At 43.9% G+C, this 24,625-nt stretch overlaps 1 protein-coding gene across 10 annotated transcripts in view; it reads left to right on the top strand.

Annotated features, from left to right (window-relative positions):
* STAU2 (staufen double-stranded RNA binding protein 2) overlaps positions 1-24,625 on the top strand; it is a 559,185-nt gene that overhangs the window by 236,428 nt on the left and 298,132 nt on the right. For 9 of the 10 annotated variants that reach the window (XM_029591479.1, XM_029591480.1, XM_029591487.1 and 6 more), the window contains one exon: positions 8,858-8,995. The exons of the other annotated variant lie outside the window; for it this stretch is intronic. In XM_029591479.1, the coding sequence (XP_029447339.1) occupies positions 8,858-8,995 (138 nt within the window). The remainder of the gene's footprint in view (positions 1-8,857; positions 8,996-24,625) is intronic. 10 annotated transcript variants of the gene reach the window in all.

Genomic DNA, 24,625 nt, shown 5'->3' with positions numbered 1-24,625 from the left:
AAGGTACAGAGAAGGGCTACCAAAATGATAAGGGGAATGGAACAACTTCCCTATGAGGAAAGACTAAAGAGGTTAGGACTTTTCAGCTTGGAGAAGAGACGACTGAGGGGGGATATGATAGAGATGTTTAAAATCATGAGAGGTCTAGAACAGGTAGATGTGTATCGGTTATTTACTCTTTCGGATAATAGAAAGACTAGGGAGCACTCCATGAAGTTAGCATGTGGCACATTTAAAACTAATCGGAGAAAGTTCTTTTTTACTCAATGCACAATTAAACTCTGGAATTTGTTGCCAGAGGATGTGGTCAGTGCAGTTAGTATAGCTGTGTTTAAAAAAGGATTGGATAAGTTCTTGGAGGAGAAGTCCATTACCTGCTATTAAGTTCACCTAGAGAATAGCCACTGCCATTAGCAATGGAAACATGGAATAGACTTAGTTTTTGGGTACTTGTCAGGTTCTTTTGGCCTGGATTGGCCACTGTTGGAAACAGGATGCTGGTCTTGATGAACCTTTGGTCTGACCCAGTATGGCATTTTCTTATGTTCTTATGGCTTTGCCATAGCCATTCTGGGGACGCCGGAGAACGCGACTTGCAAACGTGGCAGCAGCCATCTTCCCAAGCCTAGAGGGGAGAGCAGAGAAAAAGGTGAGGCACAAGGGTCGAAGCCGTCTGAGACAGATGGACGCAACACATAGTCCGTGTCTGGGGACCAAAACCTTTCTCTAAACATTTATGATTAAAAGGTGGAAATGCTTGCTTTAAGTCTTCACTTTTTGGATCAATTCAACACAAGGATCCATGAATTCCTAGTGCTATACCATTTCCGTTTATGGTTATTCACCACTAACGTATACCGCTCATCATCTCCACTTCCTATTGGATGTTTTGTTACCACCCATGATACAGAACTTTCTTTATGGAAAACTGGAGCTTAGTAGCCAGGATGTTCAAGATAGGAATTGTTATTTTCTAAATGCTATGTCCTGCCAAATCTAATAAATAAAGGTCTATTTCCGAGGAGCATACACCTTGTCTATTCCCTGAATTAGGATCGCAAGTAAGGTGGGAGGGCAGCTGGCAGTGTTTTGTAGCAGACAGATCCCTGAACCTCCCCATCCTGCCTATACTCCAGTGTGTTTATATCTTTTTTGTGATGCGGTGACCAGAATTGAACATAGTACTCAAGGTGCGGCCTCACCATGGAGCGATACAGAGGCATCAAGATATTCTCCGTTTATTCATGATTCCCTTCCTCATAATTTCTAACATTCTATTTGCTTTTTTGACCATTGCAGCATACTGAGCAGACAATTTCAATGTATTGTCCACTATGATGCTAGATCTTTTTCCTGGCCGGTAACTCCTAGCATGAAACCTAACGTCATGTAACTATAGCATGGGTTATTTTCCCTATATACATCACCTTTAACTTATCCAGGTTAAATTTCAACTGCCATTTGGATGCCCATTTTTCCAGTCTCACAAGGACCTTCAGTAGTTTATCACTATCTGCTTGTGATTTAATGATTGAATAATTTTGCGTCATCTGCATATTTGATCACTTCACTTGTCGTTTCCCTTTCCAGATCTATTATTAGTATATTAAAAAGAATCGGTCCAAGCATAGATGCCTAAGGCATTCCACTGTTTACCTCTCTCCACTGAGAAAACTGACGATTTAATCATAATCTCTATTTTCTGTCTTTTAATCATTTTGCAGTCCATAAAATTACATTGCCTCCTATCCTATGACTTTATTTTTCTTAAAGCCTCTCATGGGAAAATTTGTCAAACGCCTTCTTAAAATTGAAATACACTACATCTACTGGCTCACCTTTTTCCTCATTCTTACTTATTCCCTTCAAAATCAATGTAACAGATTTGTGAGGAAAGACTTCCCTTGAGTAAATCCATGCTGGCTAAGTCCCATCAAACCATTTATATCTATAAATTCTGTGATTTTGTTCTTTTGAAGAGTTTCCAAGATTTTTCCTGGCATTGAAGTCAGGCTCACCAGTCTATAGATTCCTAGATCTCCCTTGCAGCCCTTTTTAAATATTGGGATTACATTGGACACCTTCCAGTCTTCAGGTACAATGGACATTTTAATGATAGATTACAAATTAGTAGTAATAGATCTGAAATTTCATTTTTGAGTTCTTTCAGAACCCTAGCGATTTGCTACTCTTCAGTTTGTCAATCTGGCCTACTACATCTTCTAGGTTCACCATGATTTGGTTCAGTTCATCTGAATCATCACCCTTGAAAACTGTTTGTGGAGCAGATATCTCCCCATCTGTTGTGGATTAGCTGCTTTAGTGGACCCTTGGGCCGGCCTGCGGGAGACTGGGGAGAGATGGACTATAGTCTCTACTTGAGGGCAGGCCAGGAGGCCGATACCAGGCAGGCGATGGACGGTGAGCTTCACCCAGGAAGCTGGTACTCCCCCGGGAGGAGTCTGTAGGAGCCCAGCCGCTTGGGACTTAGAGGATTCACCCTGGAAGCCGGAGCTCCCCGGGAGGAGCCCGTAGGAGCCCGGCTGCTGGGACTTAGGAGATCACGGAAGCTGGAACTGAAGTAGGCGGGCAGAAAAAGCAGACCAAGCATCCTTTTCTATGGTTTTCATGGTATTGAGGAATTCTCTGTCTTTGACATCAGCAGTTTTAAACTGTTTAATAAGCAGCCTTCCTATTGGTTATACCGATTGAATATTCAGCATTTCTTTTTGCGTATGCAGCATATCTAAATAATAATGTTATGTTATTGCTATAAAAGTTATGAGTAGACAGCGTTTTGCGGAAAAACCAGACGTGACTGAAGGAAACGGATGTGATTTTTTGATTCAGCACACTAAAATACATAAAGATCACATGCTATCTTGTAGTCAGCAAAATTGATGTAGACCAGTGTTATCAATTTTCACAAGAGCAACCTTCATCTGTCTCAGATGCCAGAGTATCTGGGTGCTCAGCTCGATATGGAAATAGGACATGTACTTTTTTCTTTTTATTAATATTTTAGAATGTCATACAGTCAAGAATACTTGATTAAAGAAAACATAGCAATCAAGCCAAGTGTTGCAAGGAAATAATTAAAATAAATTGAAAACAGGTTGCTATTACTTGGGAGAGAGATACAAATAAGAAAAAAGAGAGAAAATCAGAGAAAATTAAGAGTCTTCATTTTTAAGGGCTCATCCAGAAGGGCTCAGGACCTGCACCATTCTATTCTGTGGGAAGTTGTCTAGTTGTGAGGAGCCACAAAAAATATACCTAGTTGTCCAGTCAGAAAGTGAAGGGGCACAGGTTTTTCAGGCACAGGAGGCATCCTCATTCATCCGGGATAAGCACTCTAGTTAAGGATTGGCCCCGGCAGCCGTGGCTCAAGATTGGCCCCAGCAGCCGTGGTATGCTGATGTTACCTAACAGGAAGTTGCTTTGCAAGGGTCCTGTATTTCACGAGGACCTAGATTGATTTTGTTTTACGGTTTAACCTTTGAGAAGGCACATTTCATTAAGAAAGGTTACTCTCCAGCAGTAGTAGCTACTCTCCTGAATACAAGCAAAGTTTCCACCTTCTTGGCTTATGTGCTTATTTGGAGAGTTTTTGAGGACTGGTGCTCAGGATGTCAGTGCATACCAAATTCTGCTGCAGTTCCATTGATTTTGTAAATATTACAGGAAGGTATAGATGAGGGCTATCTCTCGCTATAGGAGCTGTGTTCAGGATAGGTCTCTGTCTTCTCGTCCGGATGTATCATACTTCTTGAGAACTGTTTAGCACAGTGGTCCCCAAACCTGTCCTGGAGGGCCACCAGCCAGTCGGGTTTTTGGGATATCCACAAGGAATATGCATGAGAGAAAATTTGCATGTTATGGAGGCAGTGCATGCAAATTTTCTCTCATGCATATTCAATGAGGATATCCCAAAAACCCGACTGGCTGGTGGCCCTTCAGGACAGGCTTGGGGACCACTGGTTTAGCACATTCTTTCTCATTTTCTGGTTCCAGTTCCACTTTGGGATCTGAAGACTGGAGGGTGACCAATGTAACCCCAATGTTTAAAAAGGGCTCCAGGGGCGATCCAGGAAACTATAGCCTGACTTCAGTGCTGGGAAAAATAGTGGAAACTATTCTAAAGATCAAAATCATAGAGCTTATAGAAAGACATGGTTTAATGGAACACAGTCAACATGTATTTACTTAAGGGAAGACTTGCCTAACAAGTCTGCTTAATTTTTTTGAAGGGGTCAATAAACATGTGGATAAAGGTGAACTGGTAGATGTAGTGTAGTGTATTTGGATGTTCAGAAGGCATTTGACAAAGTCCCTCATGAGAGGCTTCTAAGAAAACTAAAAAGTCATGGTATAGGAGGTGATGTCCTTTCATGGATTACAAACTGGTTAAAAGACAGGAAACAGAGAGTAGGATTAAATGTCAATTTTCTCAGTGGAAAAGGGTAAACAGTGTAGTGCCTCAGGGATCTGTACTTGGACCGGTGCTTTTCAGTTTATTTATAAATGATCTGGAAAGGAATATGATGAGTGAGGTTATCAAATTTGCGGATGATACAAAATTATTCAGAGTAGTTAAATCACAAGCAGATTGTGATGCATTACAGGAGGAATTGCGAGACTGGAAGATTGGGCATCTAAATGGCAGATGTAATTTAATGTGGACAAATGCAAGGTGTTGCATATAGGGAAAAATAACCCTTGCTGTAGATACACGATGTTAGGTTCCATATTGGGAGCTACCATCCAGGAAAAAGATCTAGGCATCATAGTGGATAATACTTTGAAATCGTCAGCTCAGTGTATTGCAGCCAGAGTGACTCACTGTTCTCTTGATTAACAAATGTTGGTACCTAATCAAACCAAATCACACTACCTCAACACCTTTCCAAGGTGAGTAACTGAACTGAACTTTTCAACCTTTTTACACTGCTCCTAGCTTATTTCTAGCTTCTGGCTACTTTTTTTTTTTTTTATATATATACAAACACACTAACTACTGCTTACTAGTTGCCTTACTGACTGGCTATTTAAAAATGCAAACAGTCTAACTTCTGTTTATTCACTGCCTTACTGACTATTAAAAGCACAAACACACTAAATAATATTCCCAAATAGTTAACTTTTTCCCCAATACTTTTAAAAAAGACAATGTTCCAAGCAAAAACTTACGGATTCCTTTCAGCCACCAGCAAGGTGATCCTCTCCTCTCCGTGCTCCCACTGGATTGTGGGTTACTGAGCTCTTCCCTTGCAATTTATAATGTACTTCTAAGGTAAATTAGTGCAAAACAATCCCTTTGGAGATTTATACTACAGTTAGTTATCCTGAGTAACTCACTGCTGTTCTGATTAACAAACAGTGGTACCTAATCAAATTAAACACACAACCTTAACACTTCAGTTAGTCAGCCAGAGATGACTCTCTGCTCTCTTGATTAACAAATGTTGGTACCTAATCAAACCAAATCACACTACCTCAGCACCTTTTCAAGGTGAGTAACAGAACTGAACTTTTCAACCTTTTTACTTAGATATACACTGCTCCTAGCTTATTTCTAGCTTCTGGCTACTTTTTTTTTTTTTTTTTAAATATACAAACACTAACTTCTGCTTACTAGCTGCCTTACAGACTTTTTAAAAATAAACACACCAGCTACTGCTTACTAGCTGCCTTACTGACTGACTATTTAAAAATACAATGTCTAACTTCTGTTTATTTGCTGCCTTACTGACTATTAAAACCACAAACACCAAACACACTAAATAATATTCCCAAATAGTTAACTTTGCGACAATACTTTAAAAAAAGACAATGTCCCAAGCAAAATCTTACTGATGCCTTTCAGCCACCAGCAAGGTGATCCTCTTCTCTCAGTGCTCCCACTGGATTGTTTCAGGCTGCCCCTCATTAGGGTCTATACATATAAAAAAAGGGCTGTTGCCAACAAAAAATTGTTGTGGTTGTGCCCTTTGACACTGTTTTTGTTGTCCCCCTTTTTTGTTGGAGGCTACACATAGCTAGGGATTCCCCCATGTATAAGGATTGCCATCCTGCTTGTCATCAGTGAAAGCTGAGTTGCTTACCTGTAATAGGTGATCCTCGAGGACAGCAGAATGTCAGCCCTCATTAGACCTGCCCATCTACCTTTCCATGGAGTTGGGTCTCCACTTCATGGATTTTCTGTAGCTTAGTCTAAGGGGACCACATGTGGACACATGATATAACGTATGCTGTGGACATGCTCAGTGAGGCTCAACCAAAGTTCTAGAAACTTTGGCATAAGTTTTCTGTGCTGGGCTTCATCAGATGATATCATTCATATGTGAGGGCTGACATCCTGCTGTCCCTGGAGAACACCTGTTACAGGTAAACAACTATGCTGTATTCTTTCAAGTATATTTGAAGCAAACATTCTGTGAGGAAGTCACTTGGGCTGCTAGATGACTGAGAGGTAAATGGTGCTTAGGGAGAATAAGGAAATAGCAGAAAATCTGAATTAATTCTTTGCCTCAGTCTTTAAAGAGGAAGATGTTGGAACATACTGACACTGGAAACATTCTTTGAATATGGTGATTCTGAGCAACTAAAACAAATCTCTGTGATGATGGCGGATGTAAAAGATCAGATTGATAAACTAAAGAGTAACAACTCACCAAGACCTGAAATTGCAAACTTGTTACTAGTAATCTGTAAATTATCATTTGAAACAACCACAATACCTGAAGACTGGAGAGGTTGCCAATATAATGCCAATCTTTAACAGGGCTCTAGGAGTTATCTAGAAAAATATAGACTGGTGAACCTGATTGTGCTGCTGGGCAAAATGGTAGAAGCTATATTTAAAAATAAAATTACTGAACATTATAGATAGACTTGGCTTAATGGTGAAGAGTCAACATAGTTTTAGCAAAGGAAAGTCATTACTTAAAAATCTATTGAATTTTTTGAAAGTGTAAATCAGGGATAGGCAATATTAGACCTAGAGTGCCACAATCAGGTCTAATTTTTAGAATATCCACAATGAATATGCATGAGGTATATTTGCATGCACTGCCTCCTTGCATGCAAATACATCTCATGCATATTTATTGTGAATATCCTGAAAACCAGACCTGGTTGTGCCATTCCTGGACTGGAGCTGCCTACCCCTGATGTAAATAAACATGTGGATGACCTAATTGATATAGTGCATTTGGATTTTCAGAAGGCATTTGAAAAATTCCCCCATTAAAAGACTCCTCAAGAAATTGAAATGTCATGGAATAGAAGGCAGTGTCCTATCGTGAATTGTTTTACTGAATAAAAGACAGGAAACAGTCATATTTCCTAATCTTCAGAAGCATTTATGCTTTTCCTTTTGATAGGGTAATAAAATTGTCATAAAGGTTTTAAAAATCTTTTGCATGTCCCGCCTGCGGGAGGCCCGCACCGGGCCCACTTTCCTCCGGCACCTGGCTCCTGGACCTGGCCTGTCCTCACTGGTAGCAGTAGGCAGCCGTTTGCGCTCCCACACCCCACACCTCGGCCATTCCTGGCTTTTCTCCGGACCTCCCCGGCTCCCGGCGGGTCTCCCCACATGTTCTGCAGGGAGATGCCACTGTCCACTGTTCTGCCTCTCCTAGGTCCGAGCGCGTGTGCCTTGCCAGCATTTAAACGGGCCGCAGCGGAAAACTAACCCGTGGCCCCAGATAATTACTTCATCGGGCCCTGCTACTTAAGGCAGGGCCCGCCACTTGTTTCTTGCCTTGGCAACAGGTCTCCATGCTTGTCGTGTGCTTGTTCCAGTTCCTGACTTCGTTCCTGGTCCCAGTTCCTGACTCCGTTCCTGGTTCCTACCTAGCCCTGCTTGGATTGATCTCTGGCTTTGACCCTTGCTACGTTTGGACCACATTCAGGATTGACCTCTGGCTTTGACCCTTGCTACGTTTGGATCACGCTCAGGACTGACTTCTGGCTTTGACCTTTGCTTCGTTGGAGCTACGCTCAGGACCCTTGTTTTGTTGGAACACTGCACCTTGACTAGATCGGCCACCTGCCCCGACTCCAGCCAGTTCTCGACTACATCTTTGGTATCTCCCTGGACTTGACCTTCTCAGGCTCCGGCCTTCTACTATCCGAGTGTCACCCATTCTTGTTCCTGGCCCTTCCATGGTGCCCGGGTCTCTGGATCCCTGCCTCGTCCGAACCTGCTTCAGTCCCTCCGATACCTCTGCTGGTCCCTGTCTACCTGCTACAACATCCACTGGGAGTCGTCTGGTGGAGGCCCGCCTAAGACCAGCCAGCCCCGGCATCCAAGGGCTCAACCTGCGGGGAACGTGGGCTGGTATTGGCGAAGCTCCAGTTGGCCTCCATCTCCTAGTCTGCTCCGCCTCCCGATGGTGGGGACCTGTGGGGCTTGCCCTACAGGTAGCGTCAACCCCACCTTGGGCCAAGGGTTCACCTCCGGCACAAGAAAATACTCCTGAGTTGATCTTTGAAGGCATTCTATAGTCTCATCTTCTGTCACCCTCTTCCTAATTTACTTCTATCCCCTTCTTATCACTATTGGGAGCAGAACATTTATTTCTTCCTATCACAGTTTTTTCCCGTGTTACTTGCTGCTATTCTCTTTTCAGTTCCATTTCAAAATGTTTCTCTCTCCATTGATAAATTTGAATTTTGTGTGATCTTTACTGTTTTAAAGGCTATGATGATTTATGTAAGACCAATTTGGCCAGTTTGACCAATTTAACCAATTTGGTGCAACAGGAGAAATGAACAGTCTTCGGTGTACTTATATTTAGTTCTCTATATTATCTTCTCACTCTGACAGTGCTTTTTTATTCATGTTTTGTAGGCTGGACCAGAATATGGTCAAGGGATGAACCCCATAAGTCGCCTGGCTCAGATCCAACAAGCTAAAAAAGAAAAGGAACCAGAATATCTTCTGCTATCAGAAAGAGGAATGCCTCGTCGTCGAGAATTTGTAATACAGGTATTATTAGCTGCAATTTTTGGTGAATTATCTTCTGTTTTAACAAAAAAAAAAAAGAGTGTTTCAGATGCACATTGCTCATATATTTGTCAATTCCAAGGCCAAATTAAATGCACATTTCTGTTGGATTTTCTGGAACTTCATACAACATATTGTTGACAAGGGCTGTGGAAAATTTTAAGCATTCCATAAATATTGAAATAATCATCAACCAAGCTGGCCAATGAGAATTCATTGTTGTGGAGGACAGCTCCTGTTCATGATCTCCCTCCATACTATATTTGAGGATAATAGTGTAGAATGAGGGATGTAATTTGTGCTGAATTGTTAATTCTACTGATGCAGGAATATTAGGTGCTCTGGATATGAGAGAAATGGATGAAGGAATTGATGCTGACCATTGAGAACTATGTGATATTGTAACCTTCCCCCACCCAAAACAAAGCCTATCATTTGGAGACCTGGTACATTATTTCAGTTTTTCTTAACTCAGTACAGATATACAATGTAGTTTTCTCCTAGGAAAAGCAGGATGGAAGTCCTCACACATGGGTGACATCGTTGGATGGAGCCTGCCACAGAAAACTTATGTCAAAGTTTATAGAACTTTGGCTAGGCACACTGAGCATACCCTGTACCAAGCATCCACGCAGGGTCCCTCTTCAGTCTCTTTTTTTCCACAGAGCTGTGCCTTGTGGTGAAGTGAGCTTGTGGCTTTTCTTTTGGAAATTGCCTTGGAAAACATTGCCACCGATAATTTTCAGTTTTTCACATTTTCTTCAATGCAGGGCCCTCTTCGGTTCCCTTAGCCTCTCAGTCAGGATTTTCCGCAGTTCGGTAAGCTTATTTTTGCTTCCATTCCCCACATGGTGGCGGTGCCTCAGTGCCCTCTGGCGTTGGTCACCTGCCGTCATCGCCTGTCGTTTTTCCTTCTGTGTTTATATTGGCATGGCCTCAACCAGTTTCCTTTGATGCCCCCAGTGCCCGAGGACCATGTCCAACACAGATCTACACGAGGTGTGTATCCTCTGCTTGGGGGCATCGAATGACGTCCAGAGGTGTTGCTTGTGTGACCAGATGACCCCAAAGGGGTGTCACACTCTACTCAACAAGATGGAGAAGCTCTTGAAGTCGAGGAAGTCTGAATCATCAGCATCAGCACATCGGCACTGAATAACTTTGGAGTGCACTGTTGGATACCGAGCCAGTGACACACCATGGGGGTGGCTTGCTGGAATGTTAACTACTACCTGGTGATTACTACCCTTACTCCAAAAAAATCCCTTGCACGGTTAATGCAACCCCAACATTGCTCTTCTTCAATGCAAAGGGAAATGTGGAAAAGAGGATTTGCATTCAGATAACAATCGAAAAGGACTGAACTTCACAATCTGGGTAAATAAATAAACGTGGGATAGCTTGCTTATTACGGCGGTTACTACCCTAAACTAATTAAGCCTGATACATCACTTTGAATGCATACACAGTGTTGCTCTTTGCTTCTACGGCATGGTTGAAAGGGGAGGTGAAAGAAGCTATTTTAGCCAAAAGATCTTCATTCAAAAATTGGAAGAAGGATCCAACAGAAGAAAATAGGATAATGCATAAGCGTTGGCAAGTTAAATGTAAGACATTGATAAGACAGGCGAAGAGAGAATTTGAAAAGAAGTTGGCTGTAGAGGCAAAATCTCACAGTAAAAACTTTTTAAAATATATCAGAAGCAGAAAGCCTATGAGGGAGTCAATTGGACTGTTAGATGATCTAGTGCTTAAAGGGGCAACTAGAGAAGATAAGGCCATCGTGGAAAGATTTTGCACGGAAGGATCGCCGCAGGCTCGCCGTCCTGTCCCTCCGCCAAGACCCATCGGGGTCCAGCGACCGAGGCCCGAATTCCCCCCCCCTCTCCGACACACAAGACCAGAGAAAGCCGCGACAAGCCGCGGCCGGGGGGAAAGGCCCCTCACCACCCAAGCTGCCGAGACCCATCGAGGTCCACCCATCGAAGCCCGTCTCCCCCCCTCTCCGACGCACAAGACCGGAGGAAGCCACGACCAACTGCGGCCGGGGGGAAGGCCCCTCACCCACCATGCCAGTTGTCCGCCGCGACCGGAAAGATTAGGCCCTCACCCACCATTTACACACTCAGTATTCAAGGTGTCACATAGACATGCTGGTCATCTTGTTTGTATACAAAGGCATATGTAAACCTTGTCATGTATATATTAATAGAAATCCTTTTCAGTTCATGCATGTACTATGCAATAATTCTTCAGCTGGTTTATCCTGATGGGTCTTAACTACAAGTTCCGTTTTGTTAATACAACCCTGGAGGTTTGTGCCATCCCTAAATATCAAATTTCTCTAAATATCTTCTGTTGTTAAAGGGGATATCAGGACATTATTCAGAGTGTACAGGGGACAGAGTCTGCCTTTACCTTCCATTATTGGTCTCCACTCCCATTCCCAATCTCTGAGTCACCTCTCTACCCCCATGCTTATTTGTTTACCCAGATTATGAAGTTTAGTCCTTGTTGGTTGTTGTCTGAATGCTAATCCTCTTTTCCACATTACCCATAATCTGTTTCACCAACCACCAACTTCAGGGCTCTTGTTGTAACTGTTTGATTCAAATTTCCTGCCATCCTCTGTCATTGATGCAGAAATATTGGAGTTGCATCAAAGGTGAGCATAAGGCTTATGGTTAAGGGTTGTAACTGCCACATCAAGCAAGTTCCCCGATGCTTATTTACCCAGATTGCACAGATCGATGTCTTGTTGGATGATGTCTGAATGTAAATCCTGTTTTCCTCACTTCCCCCTACCATTGAAAGGTGGAAAGAAGGCAAAATGTGGAATGCATGTGGACTGTGCTTCTAGGATAGTATATTTTAATAATGACCATGCCTCTTGCACACTTTTTATCTTTGTAGCTGCTCCTTTCAGTTTTTCTCTATTTTTCTCATTTTATCAAAGTTTCCCTTTTAAAAGTTTATCACGAGAACCGTGGATTTGCTTACTGTCCCCCTTCCAGTCATTAATTCAAATTTAATTATATTATGATCACTGTTGCCAAGCGGCCCCACCACCGTTACCTCTCTCACCAAATCCTGTGCTCCACTGAGAATTAGATCTAAAATGGCTCCCTCTCTCGTCGGTTCCTGAACCAATTGCTCCATAAAGCTGTCATTTATTCCATCCAGGAACTTTATCTCTCTAGCATGTCCCGATGATACATTTACCCACTCAGTATTGGGGTAATTGAAATCACCCATTATTACCGCACTACCAATTTGGTTAGCTTCCCTAATTTCTCTTAGCATTTCTTTGTCTGTCTCACCATCTTGACCAGGTGGACGGTAGTATACTCCTATCACTATAGTCTTCCCTAACACACAAGGGATTTCTACCCATAAAGATTCGATTGTGCATTTAGTCTCAAGCAGGATGTTTATCCTGTTGGACTCTGTGCCATCCCAGACATAAAGTGCCACACCGCCTCCTGGATGCTCATCTCTGTCATTGCGATATAATTTGTACCCCGGTATAGCACTGTCCCATTGGTTATCCTTCTTCCACCATGTCTCTGAGATGCCAATTAAGTCTTATCTCATCATTCACTGCTATACATTCTAATTCTCCCATCTTACTTTCTTGGACTTCTGGCATTAGCAAGCAAACATTTCAAAGTTTGTGTTTTGTTTGTATTTTCATTCTGCTTTTTAATTGATAGGGATAAGTTGGAATTTTTTAGCTCAGGTGAGTTTTTTTGTTACAGGCATTTGGACTACTTCAAGATTATATGAATTTATGATGATTGTGTCATTTCACCTGATGTATACAATTTATGGGGAGGTCTTTTCATAAAGAGTAATAACTGTTTTTTGCATTTTAAATCAACTCTAAATATAAACCATTATAACCATACTGAAAGGTCGACCGGACCCAGTGTCCGGTTGGCCGGGGTAGTGTGGGCAGTCAGACAGGTAGGCCCTCCGAGGAGTGGATAGCCGGGAACGCAAGAGAGCCTCCAAGGAGCGGGTACTCAGAGCGTCCAGATGCCAAGACCAAGTCAGGAACAGGAAGTCCTTAAAGAGGAGAATTCAGCAAGACGGAACTCCTTGCTAACTCAAGGAAGGCAAGGGCTGGTTGGATTAAATACATAAGCGGGTTGACATCATCGGGAGGGGACGCCCTTGAGGTTCCTGCCACGACATCTTCAAAGGAGGCCCTTGCACGCGTGCCTAGGTGATTCCGGGTCCAAAATGTTGGTCAGCAGTGCCCATGCTGTCTCAGGAACGTCGGAGATGGTGGGGATTGGCAGAGGCCACCATTCTTCCCAGACTGGATGGATCGTGGAAAAAAGAGGTGAGCATGAGAAGTCTCAGCCATCTGCGACCGACAGGTGTAACAGTACCCGCCTTCTTAGGGCTCCTCCCAGGGGGTTTCGGCTTCCTGGATGTGACCTGTGGAACTGCTGGATTAACTCCTTGTCAAGGATGTTACAAGCAGGCTCCCAACTATTTTCCTCAGGACCAAATCCCTCCTAGGAAATAAGATGCTCCCATCATCTGCCGTGTCTTCTTACATCAAGGATGTCATCCACTTGATACGTGATATCTTCTTCGGCAGAGAGAGGCTGGTGATCCGGTGTTTTCCTGCAGAATTTTGACAGGATGAGTGGCTTCAGAAGGGAGATATGGAATGCATTATGTATTCTGAGTGCCGGTAGTAACTTCAAAATGTATGTGATTGGACCCGGGTGGTGGAGAACTGAAAAGGGTCCTATGTACCTTGGCGCAAATCGAACTGATGGCAGTTTAAGGTGGATGAAGCGGGTACTAAGCCATACCTTGCCGGGTTGTAATTGTGGAGCGGCTCTGTAATGGGCATCATAGAACATCTTGGCCTGTTGTCCAGCCTTGTGGAGAAGTTCTCTTGTGTGCTCCCACAACTGATGTAATTCTTGCGCTGATGCCTGGGCTGCAGGAGAAGCTACGGATAATGGCAGTGCTAGTGGAGGTAACGCCTGACGTCTGTAAACAAGTTGAAAAGGTGATGACCTAGTTGAAGCGAACTGATTCAAATTCAGTGCGAATTCAGCCCAGGGGAGCAATTCAGACCAATTGCTTCATCTGGAATTAACATAAGCCCTGAGGAATTGTTTTAGTGTGCGGTTCATTCTCTCCGTCTATCCGTTAGCTTGCGGGTGGTAAGCTGAAGTAAGATCCAATGAGATGTCAAATTTCTTGCACAGGGATCTCCAAAACATAGCCGTAAACTGAACCCCTCTGTCCGAGAGGATATGCTTGTGGAATGTGTAGACGGAAGATGTGATGGATGAACAACCTTGCTAATTCTGGGGCAAACGGTAAGCCGGGTAGTGCCACAAAATGTGCCATTTTGGAAAAACGGTCAATGGTGATCCAAATGGTATTATTACCATTGGACAAAGGCAAATCAACGATCAAGTCCATGGCAATGTGTGTCCCTGGTTCACTAGGAGCGGACAGTGGTTTGAGGAGTCCCTAGGGACGGCCGACTGGAGGTTTCTGTCTTGCGCAGGTAGGACATGACTCTACGTAGGGCCACCAATAATATCTCTGTAAGGTGGTGAATGTTCTGGACTGTCCAGGGTGACCTGTGAGCAGGGAATCAGGGGCCCATCTGAGGATATTCTTCCTCAGGGAATGAGGTACCACTGTCTTCCCAGCTGGAACCGTGTGTGTGGCTGAGAGAAGTACCCTGGTATTTATTTATTTTATTTATTTATTTAGCATTTGTTTATATACCGAGGTACAGCTGACATAGCCTTCACTCCGGTTTACATTATAACCAAACCAGTTACATTTAAATTCATAACAGTGTAAAGAGAATGAATCAGAACATTAACTTAAAAAGTCAATAAATACATTGACCCATACATTGAACATTGGTAGGGTCAATGATATGTCGTGGTGTGTCCAGGATGTCTTCTGGAACGAAGGAATGGGAGAGTGCTTCTGCCCGGGTATTCTTATTCGCTGAACGGTACTTCAATAAGAAATCAAATTGATTAAAAAAAATAGGGACCAGCACGCTTGTCTATGGTTCAAGCGTTGTGCATGACGAAAGTATTCAAGATTTTTATGGTCAGTATAAACCGTTATCTGGTGTTGTGTACCTTCGAGCCATGGACGCCATTCTTCGAATGCCAATTTGATGGCAAGTAGCTCCTTGTCTCCTATCCCATAATTCCGCTCGGCAGGAGAGAAACGCCGAGAGAAGAAGGAGCAGGAATGTAATGTGTGGGTGTCACTGTGTTAACTAAGGACAGTACCAACTCCAACGTCTGAAGCATCTACCTTGACAATTAATGGTCGACGGGCATTTGGATGGCATAGGCATGGTTCCTGAATAAATGCTTCTTTCAGTTTCTGAAAGGCGTCAACAGCTTCTGTAGACCAATGAGAGGGATTGGCTCCCTTTCGCATCATGACTGTAAGAGGCGCGGTCAAGGTGGAATAGTGATGAATGAAGGACCTGTAGTAGTTCGTGAATCCGAGAAATCTTCGCAAAGCCTTAAGTCCAGTAGGTTGGGGACAGTCCCGGATGCTTTTGGTCTTTTGCGAGTCCGTTTGCAATCCCTGGCTGGATACCACATAGCCAAGAAATGGAACGGATTCCTGATGAAAAGAACATTTCTCTAATTTGGCGTATATGTGGTTATCCCAGAGTCTTTGAAGGACGTTGGCAACGTCTACATGTTGGCTCTGTAGGTTTTGAGAGAAGACCAGTATGTCGTCGAGATATACTACTACACAACTGTATAACATATGCCTGAAGATTTCATTCATCATGTTTTAAAATACAGCTGGGGCGTTGCAAAGGCCGAAGGGCACGACTAAATATTCAAAATGGCCATCACGGGTTTTTAAATGCTGTTTTCCATTCATCACCCTGGCGTATGCGGACCAAGTTGTAGGCCCCCCTGAGATTCAACTTTGTGAATATTTTGGCCCCTTGGAGCTGATCAAAGAGTTCAGAGATCAGTGGCAATGGGTAGCGGTCCTTCATGGTGATCTCATTTAGTCCGCGGTAATCTATACATGGGTGAAGGGATCCATCCTTCTTACCCACAAAAAAGAATCCGGCCCTGGCTGGAGACTTAGAAGGCCTAATGAAGCCTTTTGCCAAGTTCTCTTGAATATAGGCTGATATAACCTGAGTCTCTGACAGAGAAAGTGGGTATACCCTTCCCCTGGGAGGTTCGGAATTAGGGACTAAATTGATGGCGCAGTCAAAGGATCAGTGAGGGGGCAGAGTATCTGCCGCCTTCTTAGAAAATACGTTCTGGTAGGATGAATATTGCTGATGTAGGCCCAGAAGGGAGGTGGCAGTGGTCAGGCATGGCATGGGAGTGACCACATAGACATTTCCCATGGCAGTCTCTTCCCTATTGGGATAGTTCCAAGGGGTTCCAATCAAACTGGGGTGAGTGTGACTGTAACCAAGGTATTCCAAGTACTACTGGGTGTATAGCTTTATCCAAAACCAGGGAGGAGATGGTCTCCGAATGGAGCAACCCCGTGCGGAGACGAATAGGTTGAGTAGTATAAGTAACCTCACCAGGAAGTGGCTCGTGGTGTATAGATGATAGCAGCAGTGGCATAGGTGTCCGGATGGTAGGAATTCGTAGGTGCTGTATGAGTTGTCTGAGTATGAAGTTTCCCCTGGCTCCGGAGTCTACTAGGGCTAAAGTGTGGAACTTGAGTGTTTGTGAAATGATGGAGACTGGAAGAGTCAGTGGAGGAGATGGAGAGATTAGACCTAAGAGGAGTCCTCCGGCGGATCCTAGGTCTTCAAGTTTCCCGGACAGATAGGACAGGAGGGAACTGCAAGGCCAGGTTGCCCACAATACATGCAGAGGCCTAATCTTTTACGATAACGCCTTGCCTTGGATGTTAGGTGGCTGCGGCCCAATTGCATGGTTTCTTCCTCCTCGATATTGAGTATGGAAGTGGCCTGTGTAACTGAAGCTGGACGAGGGCGTGGAACTCCTGGTGTCATCATCTTAGGTCCCTTTATCTCTTGCGAGCGTTCACGCAGATGACAATCAATTCATCCCACAAGATCAATGAGGGAGTACAAGGTATCAGGGAGCTCATGGGCTGCTAATTCATCTTTGATGCGATAGTTAAGACCTTCCAGAAAAATAGTCTGCAGACAGCCCAGGTCCCAAAGTAACTCAGATGACAAAGTTTTAAACTCAATAACATAGTCAGAGGTTTGGTACCTTGTTGAAGGTGGAGTAGTGCAGTTCCAGCGACGATCTTGCGAGCAGGGTCGTCAAACACTGAGCAGAATAGGGTAAGAAAACCTGTCAATTCACTGAGGACAGGATCATTGCACTCCTAGAGAGGTGAAGCCCAGACCAGGGCTTTCCCGTCTAAAAGAGACAGGATGTACGTAGTTTTGGACACTACGTCTGGGAAGTAGGTAGGCTGTAAGGAGAAGTGCATACAGCACTGGTTCAGGAAGCCTCTGCATAATATGGGATCACCTGTAAAACGAGTGGGTGCAGGTAAGGGCACAGAAAGTCTTACAGGTCCAGCAGGTGAAGAGGCGGTAGCCTTGTCAGGCAGAGATGCAGCGTTCAGTCGAGAACTTATTTGATTGAAGGCGTTAGCCAGTGTCTCCAATTTTCTTTGCTGTTCAGCCAGATGCTGGGCCAGTCCAGGGATAGTCTGAAGGGCTGAGAGCTGAGCTGGGTCCATGGAGTTAGCAATCTTATGTTTATGGAAGAATGTGAACCCTGGGCTGAGATGAGAGGTGTCTTCGCCCACAGGGAGGAGCCCTGTGAGCCTCACCATCAGCAGGTGCAGTCCCAGTGGCGTGGGACACAGCTAGAAGTAGAGACTTTATTATAAATGGAGAAAACAATAATGTCCACAGAATAGCAGATGTAGTAGTACAGTGCTGAGCAATGGGGAATGCCCAGTGTGAGACCACAAATGAGAAGATCTGGTAGTGGCCCGCGGAGCGCTGGGGATCCTCGCTGACGAGTGGAGGCAACCCAGCAATACAGATTCGGTAGAGGCCCGCGGAGCGGGGTACGACGAGGCTGTCTGTATAGCAGATGTTGAAGAACTGGTAGAGATGCCAGAACCTGGAAGTGGCTCCCATAGTTGGTGTGTAGATATTCTGTAGTGCAGGAAAGCTGAATGACTTCTACTGAAGGAAGGCGGTAGTGGCCCGGGGTACGGGGTGTACCGCATAGAATCCTTAGCACAGTCTGTATAGTAGAAGTCAGTAGAGGTACTCAAAGAAGGTTCTGGAGAGAGAGATAGAGACCCAAGAAGCAGGTCAGTAGCAATCAGGCAGGTAGGCCCTCCGAGGAGCAGATAGCCGGGAATGCAGGGGAGCCCCCGAGGAGCGGGTACTGAAAGCATCCAGATGCCAAGATCAAGTCAGGAACAGGAAGTCCTTGAAGAGGAGAATTCAGCAAGACCGAACTCCTTGCTAACTCAAGGAAGGCAAGGGCTGGTTGGATTAAATACGTAAGCGGGTTGACGTCATCGGGAGGGGACGCCCCTAAGGTTCCCGCCATGATGTCTTCAAAGGAGGCCCTTGCACACAGGCCTAGGTGATTTTGGGTCCAAGATGGCGGTCGGCAGCGCCCACGCTGTCCTGAGAATGCCGGAGAAGTTGGCGGGGATTGGCAGAGGCCACCATTCTTCCCAGACTTGATGGAGCGGGGAAAAAAGTGGTGAGCATGAGGGGTCGCAGCCATCTGCGACCGACAGGTGTAACACCCTGTTTCCATTTTTCCTAATCCCTGAGTCCCCTCTCCACTTCCTCCCAATTCAATCCCTGCATTCTCAATCTCTCCTATATCCAGCCTAATTCCTAAGGCCTAACATCTCCACAGATACTGTAGCAGGAGCTAAAATTAAATATATTTTTTACCTTTTTCATTGTGGGTGGTGCCCTATAACACCCAGCAGCCACAGGACAGCAAGGGCCTGCTGGCCATGAAGATTATTTTTTAAGTGCAGCCTCTCAGCAGCTGCAAATCTGGAACTGCTTGCTGGGCTGCAGTGCCATGATCAGTTGCTCTGGCAATGGGGACAAAAGTGGGGGAGGAAAGATGCTGGAGAGTGATGCAGCTCCTGCAGAAGTCGGCAGCAGATGCAAGAAGTAAAGTGATGAGTAATAAGCCTGCTGATGCAGTGAGCTCTATGCTTCATGAAAAAGGGGGTCCTGAGAGGTGAACAACATGAGCATATTCAGAAATCCAGCTATCAGCCTTGTTCCTCTTGCCAGTTTCTAGGCCCTTCTCTCCCTCCCCTTCCTGCAACCTGGTAAAAGAGTGGAGTTGGTGTCTATTGAAAATAAGAAATAGCATTCTCAGTCAAATCAAAGGTCCATGAAGCTCAGCATCTTGTCTCCAACAGTGGCCAATACAGGTCACAAGCAATAAGTAGGATCCTAAAGAATAGGTCTTAGCCTTCTTGTTCATAAACGAGGGAAAAACTGTTGGGTTTGTGGCATATTGTGGACTCTTGGTCGAAGTGGCGATGACTCCTCCTATGGGGAGGGGCCCCGTGGGGAACCACAACGATTGGCTAGACTCTTAGTAAGCAGACACTGAGGAAAGAAAGCTTTATTATACTGCTGTTGATGAGTTTGAATCTTGCCCAAGGAATGAACAGTGCTGTAGTTCAGCGATATCACGGTACAGCCCCGAAAGTCTCTGTAGATGATGGTCTCACCCAGATGTAGCAAAGATCCGGTAGTGTTCCGTGGCGCGGGATAGGCCGTGAACCTGAAGGGTGGAATGAGGAGAACTGGAGCATAGAGATACTCACAGAGTAACAGTGCTGATAACTTCCTTCGGTAGTTGAATGAAGAGAGGGACCCATGGTCTCTGACGTGCAGGATACCCTGAGCAGGATAGGCCCTCGAGGAGCGAGTACCTAGGAGCGCTGAGGGTTCCTGAAAGAAAGCAGACAGGACCTCCGAGGAGCAGGTGTCCTTTAGGCAGATAAACCCTGGAGGGTGAGTAGAAGCGAGAGGCCCCTGAGGAGCGGATACCCAGAGCTTCTGTAGGAGCGAGATACCCCGGAGGGTAGTGTAGAATCCAAGCGAACATCTTAGAAGCGGTCAGAGTAGCAAAACCAAAGTTCTTGCTAACTCGTTGAATAGTAGCGGAGCGGAGGTTTAAATACCCGGAGGTACTGACGTCATGCAGTGGGGCCGCCCCCGAGGTTCCCGCCATGACGTATTCAAAAACGTAGGCAGCGTGCGCACGCATGCCCTAGGAGGCTTCTGGAAGAAGCATGGCAGACAGGAATGCCCATGCTGGCTCGGAGACGCCGAGGGTTTCGGCAAACAGCAGTGGAGGCAGCCATCCTTCCAAGGGAGGAGGAAAAGGATAGCATACAGGTGAGGCAGAGTGGTTGCGACCGAACGCAACAAAAACAGTGACTTTCCCAAGTCTACATGGCTAATAGTTTATGGACTTTCCTCCAGGAACTTGTCTAGACCCTTTTTAAACTCAGCTACACTAACCTCATCTTCTGTCAACAAATTGCAGAGTTTAATTGTGCACTGAGCAAAATAATACTTTCTCTGATACGTTTTAAAAATGCTACCTATTAAATTTATAATGTCTTCTAGTTCTAGTACCCCTATTTACCTGTTTATCCCACTCATGATTTTATAACCTCTAGCATATCTTCTCTCAGCTGTCTCTTCTCCAGGCTGAAGAGCCCTAACCTGTTTAGCCATCCCCTTTATCATTTTGGTCACCCTTCTTTGTACTTTTTCTAGTTTTGCTATACCTTTTTTGAGATGAGACCAGAACTACATACAATAGTCAAGGTGCAATCCCACCATGGATTGATACAGAAGCATAATTTCCTTATAATATCTAATTCTGTTTGCCTTTTTGATCACTGCTGCATACTGAGCTGAGGAGTCCAACTTATTGTCCACAGTGATTCCCGAGATTCTTTTCCTGGATGGTGACACCTAATATAGAACCCAACATTGTATAAATATAGTTTGGATTTTTTTTCCCTACAGTATATGCATCACATTGCACTTGCTTCTATCACTGCTACTAGCGCTTCTCCTCTTACTCTTGCATGGTTCAGATCAACTGTTTGAACCATGGAGGAGAGAAGAGAGGCACTGGTGGCAGCAGGAGCATGGTAAAAGTGCCAGACCCACATTTGTTTTGTTCGGGCTGTGAAGGGAGGAAGGGGGCATGGCAGTACTCTCACTTAATTGGCCCCTGGAGCTGCAGGTAGGTGTTGGGGAGGAAGCTGCAGTGCATTGGAAGAAAGGGATGAATCGAAATCTAATGAGGCGCTTTAAGTGGAAGCATGTGTGCTAGTCATCTTACTCTCCCCACGTTTTGGCACTCTAAGCGAGCACATAGTTCGCCTAATGATTAAAACCAGCCTTGGTAGAAAAAGCACCTGCCATTTGATTATATGCAGCAGGAGCATGGCCAAAGCACAGAACAGAAAACAGTGTTGCAGTATGTGCTGATACACAGAGAAGGGCTGAAGGGAGGGGGTTTTCATTCTGAAAGAGATGGATCAATTCACACACACAATCAAGACAGGAGAACATTGCAAATGCTACACCAACATGTTAGACAGAGACTTCTTGTAAAGACATTTGCAGAAACATATAAACTCTACGATAAGCAATGACAGATATATATACAGGTGGATTTCCACCACCAGACACACCTGGTCTTCTGGGCTCTTATATCCTTGATGGCCTTCTGCAAACAATGGAGCATCTATGCCCTCTCTCCTACTATCTTCTGGTACCCAACTCTGACCCTTGGACCAGGAGCAAGTGCCAGGCAAGGACTGGTGTCGTCTAAAAATAATTTTTAAAAAGGACACTTTTTAGAGGACTTAATCCAAAAAGTAGAAAGCTAACCGTTTAGAAAAAAGCTCATGCTTACTTTGCCAGCATACATTGGGAGCATAAGAACATAAGAAATTGCCATGCTGGGTCAGACCAAGGGTCCATCAAGCCCAGCATCCTGTTTCCAATAGAGGCCAAAACCAGGCCACAAGAACCTGGCAATTACCCAAACACTAAGAAGAACCCATGCTACTGATGCAATTAATAGAAGTGGCTATTCCCTAAGTAAAATTGATTAATAGCTATTAATGGACTTCTCCTCCAAGAACTTATCCAAACCTTTTTTGAACCCAGCTACACTAACTGCACTAACCACCTCCTCTGGCAACAAATTCCAGAGCTTTATTGTGCGTTGAGTGAAAAAGAATTTTCTCCGATTAGTCTTAAATGTGCTTCTTGCTAACTTCATGGAATGCCCCCTAGTCCTTCTATTATTCGAAAGTGTAAATAACCGAGTCACATCTACTTGTTCAAGACCTCTCATGATCTTAAAGACCTCTATCATATCCCACCTCAGCCGTCTCTTCTCCAAGCTGAACAGCCCTAACCTCTTCAGCCTTTCCTCATAGGGGAGCTGTTCCATCCCCTTTATCATTTTGGTTGCCCTTCTCTGTACCTTCTCCATCACAACTATATCTTTAATAATATGTGCAGAACCTATCCTTTTTACATAGAAATGTGGGAGACAAGACATGTTAGACTTTTTTTTAGTTGGAATTAGATATCACCAGAGGTATTTATTTATTTATTTAACAGTTTTTTATACCGACCTTCATAGTAAATAACCATATCGGATCGGTTTACATTTAACATAGGGTATAACTGAAGGAACAATTCAGGTAAACAATAAATAACCATAGATAGGAATAAGTCACAGTTACAATCAACGGGAGTCAAGAACTTGGAAGCTTAAAACAAGCTGGAAGGAAGATAATGGCAAGTATTAATTATGAAAGATACGATAGAGATAGAGGTAGTCATCCTCGTCCCAGTATTGATCTTAGAGAATCAGCAGCAGGACTGCAGATAGCCACTGCAGGTCATGGCAGAAGTGATGGTTTCTATCTACCTTTCTCAGTTGGGCAATAAGCATTCTCACTTACTTTGAATAGGGAAGGGTGATTAACAGAGTGTCTCAGGGATTGGTCTTGGGGCTGGTTCTGTTCAATATTTTCGTGAGCGATATTGAAGATGGATTAGAAGGAAAAGTTTGCCTTTTTTGTGGATAACTCAAAGATTTACATCAGAGTAAATATCCTTGAAGGAATAGACACAGAGAGAAGTGATCTAAGAAAGCTTGAGGTATGGTAGAATGTTTTACAGTTAAGATTCATTGTAAAAAATGCAGAGTCATGCATTTGGAGTGAGGAAATCTACAAAACCAGCTGATATACACTGACCAGGAGAGAGACCTGGAGGTGGTAGTGTCTGTTGATCTCATGGTAGCAAACAGTGTGATACAACAGGGGCCAGAACCACAGGGATGCGGGGGTACATAGAGAGAGGTATAAACAATAGAAAAAATGAGGTGATAATGCCTACGTACAGGTCATTGATGAGACATCACCTGTGTTCAGTTCTGGAGGCCATTTCTCAAAAGGTTAGAAAGAGGCCAGAGAAAGTCAACCAAAATGGTGCAAGATGTGCACCAAAAGACATATGAGATGAAACTGAAGAAACTAAATATGTATACCTTAGAGGAGAAGAAAGATTGGGGGTGGGGTTGCAAAATATGATAGATGATACTTGAAAGGTATTAATAATGCTCAAAAAGCAAACTTTTTTCAATGGAAAAGAAGTTATAGAATTAGGTCTTGATATGAAGCTAAAAGGGGGTAGATTCAGGAAGAACACCGGGAAATATTTTTTCACAGAAAGGAAGTGCCGGGAATGTCTTCTCAGAGGAGATAGTAGAGACAAAAATAACATAATTAAAAAAAAAAGAAAGTGTGGGATAAACAGGATCCTTGGAAACAAGAGGTTGGTAAAAAAGCACTTTGATAACCTGGATAAAGCGACAGTTCAGCTCAAAACAGCAGTTTGGATTTTTTTGAGTCCTTTCAATTGAGATTTTTCATTGATTCCAAGAAATCTAGGAGTGTTGGGACTCCTGCTGTCTGAGGAGAAGAATAGATTTGGAATAACTAGATCTATTATATGTTAGCAGGGTGAATCCTCTTTTGGAATAGATTTTCTTTTTTTCTTTTAAACTGCTCCCAGCCTTTTACTTGGCTCTCTCATTTGTTTGGACTCTAGTAAGCACATCAATGCTTATTTCTTTTTTTTCTTTTTTCTTCTCTCTATTTATTTCTATGTGTACTTTTTCTTTGACAAGTTATGGTTGTTTAAAATATATTAAATGCATAAATTAAAAGTAAAAACAACAACAAAACAACAATAGTATGACTGCTTTGTGCTTCCAAGAAGGTACTGAGTTAACCTTCATGGAGTTGTGGTTACAACCCTAAACAGCAGTGGTTGATCACATCAGGCCACCAAGAAAGCATTGGGATAAAAGGCATAGAGCGACAGTATCAACTATAAACTGCAGTGTTACAATTGTGTCCTCGTGTATGGGAGGGAGCCTCCCTTTCCTTCCCTGAGTCTGGCTGAAGGGTGAAATGCTAAGAAAGAAACCTCATAGCCCAGGTCATAAGAACATGTAAGAACATAAGAAGTTGCCATACTGGGTCAAGCCC

Source organism: Rhinatrema bivittatum, chromosome 2 (assembly GCF_901001135.1).
Source record: "Rhinatrema bivittatum chromosome 2, aRhiBiv1.1, whole genome shotgun sequence".
NCBI classification, from domain to species: domain Eukaryota; kingdom Metazoa; phylum Chordata; class Amphibia; order Gymnophiona; family Rhinatrematidae; genus Rhinatrema; species Rhinatrema bivittatum.
This window is presented reverse-complemented; position numbering and strand designations above follow the sequence as displayed.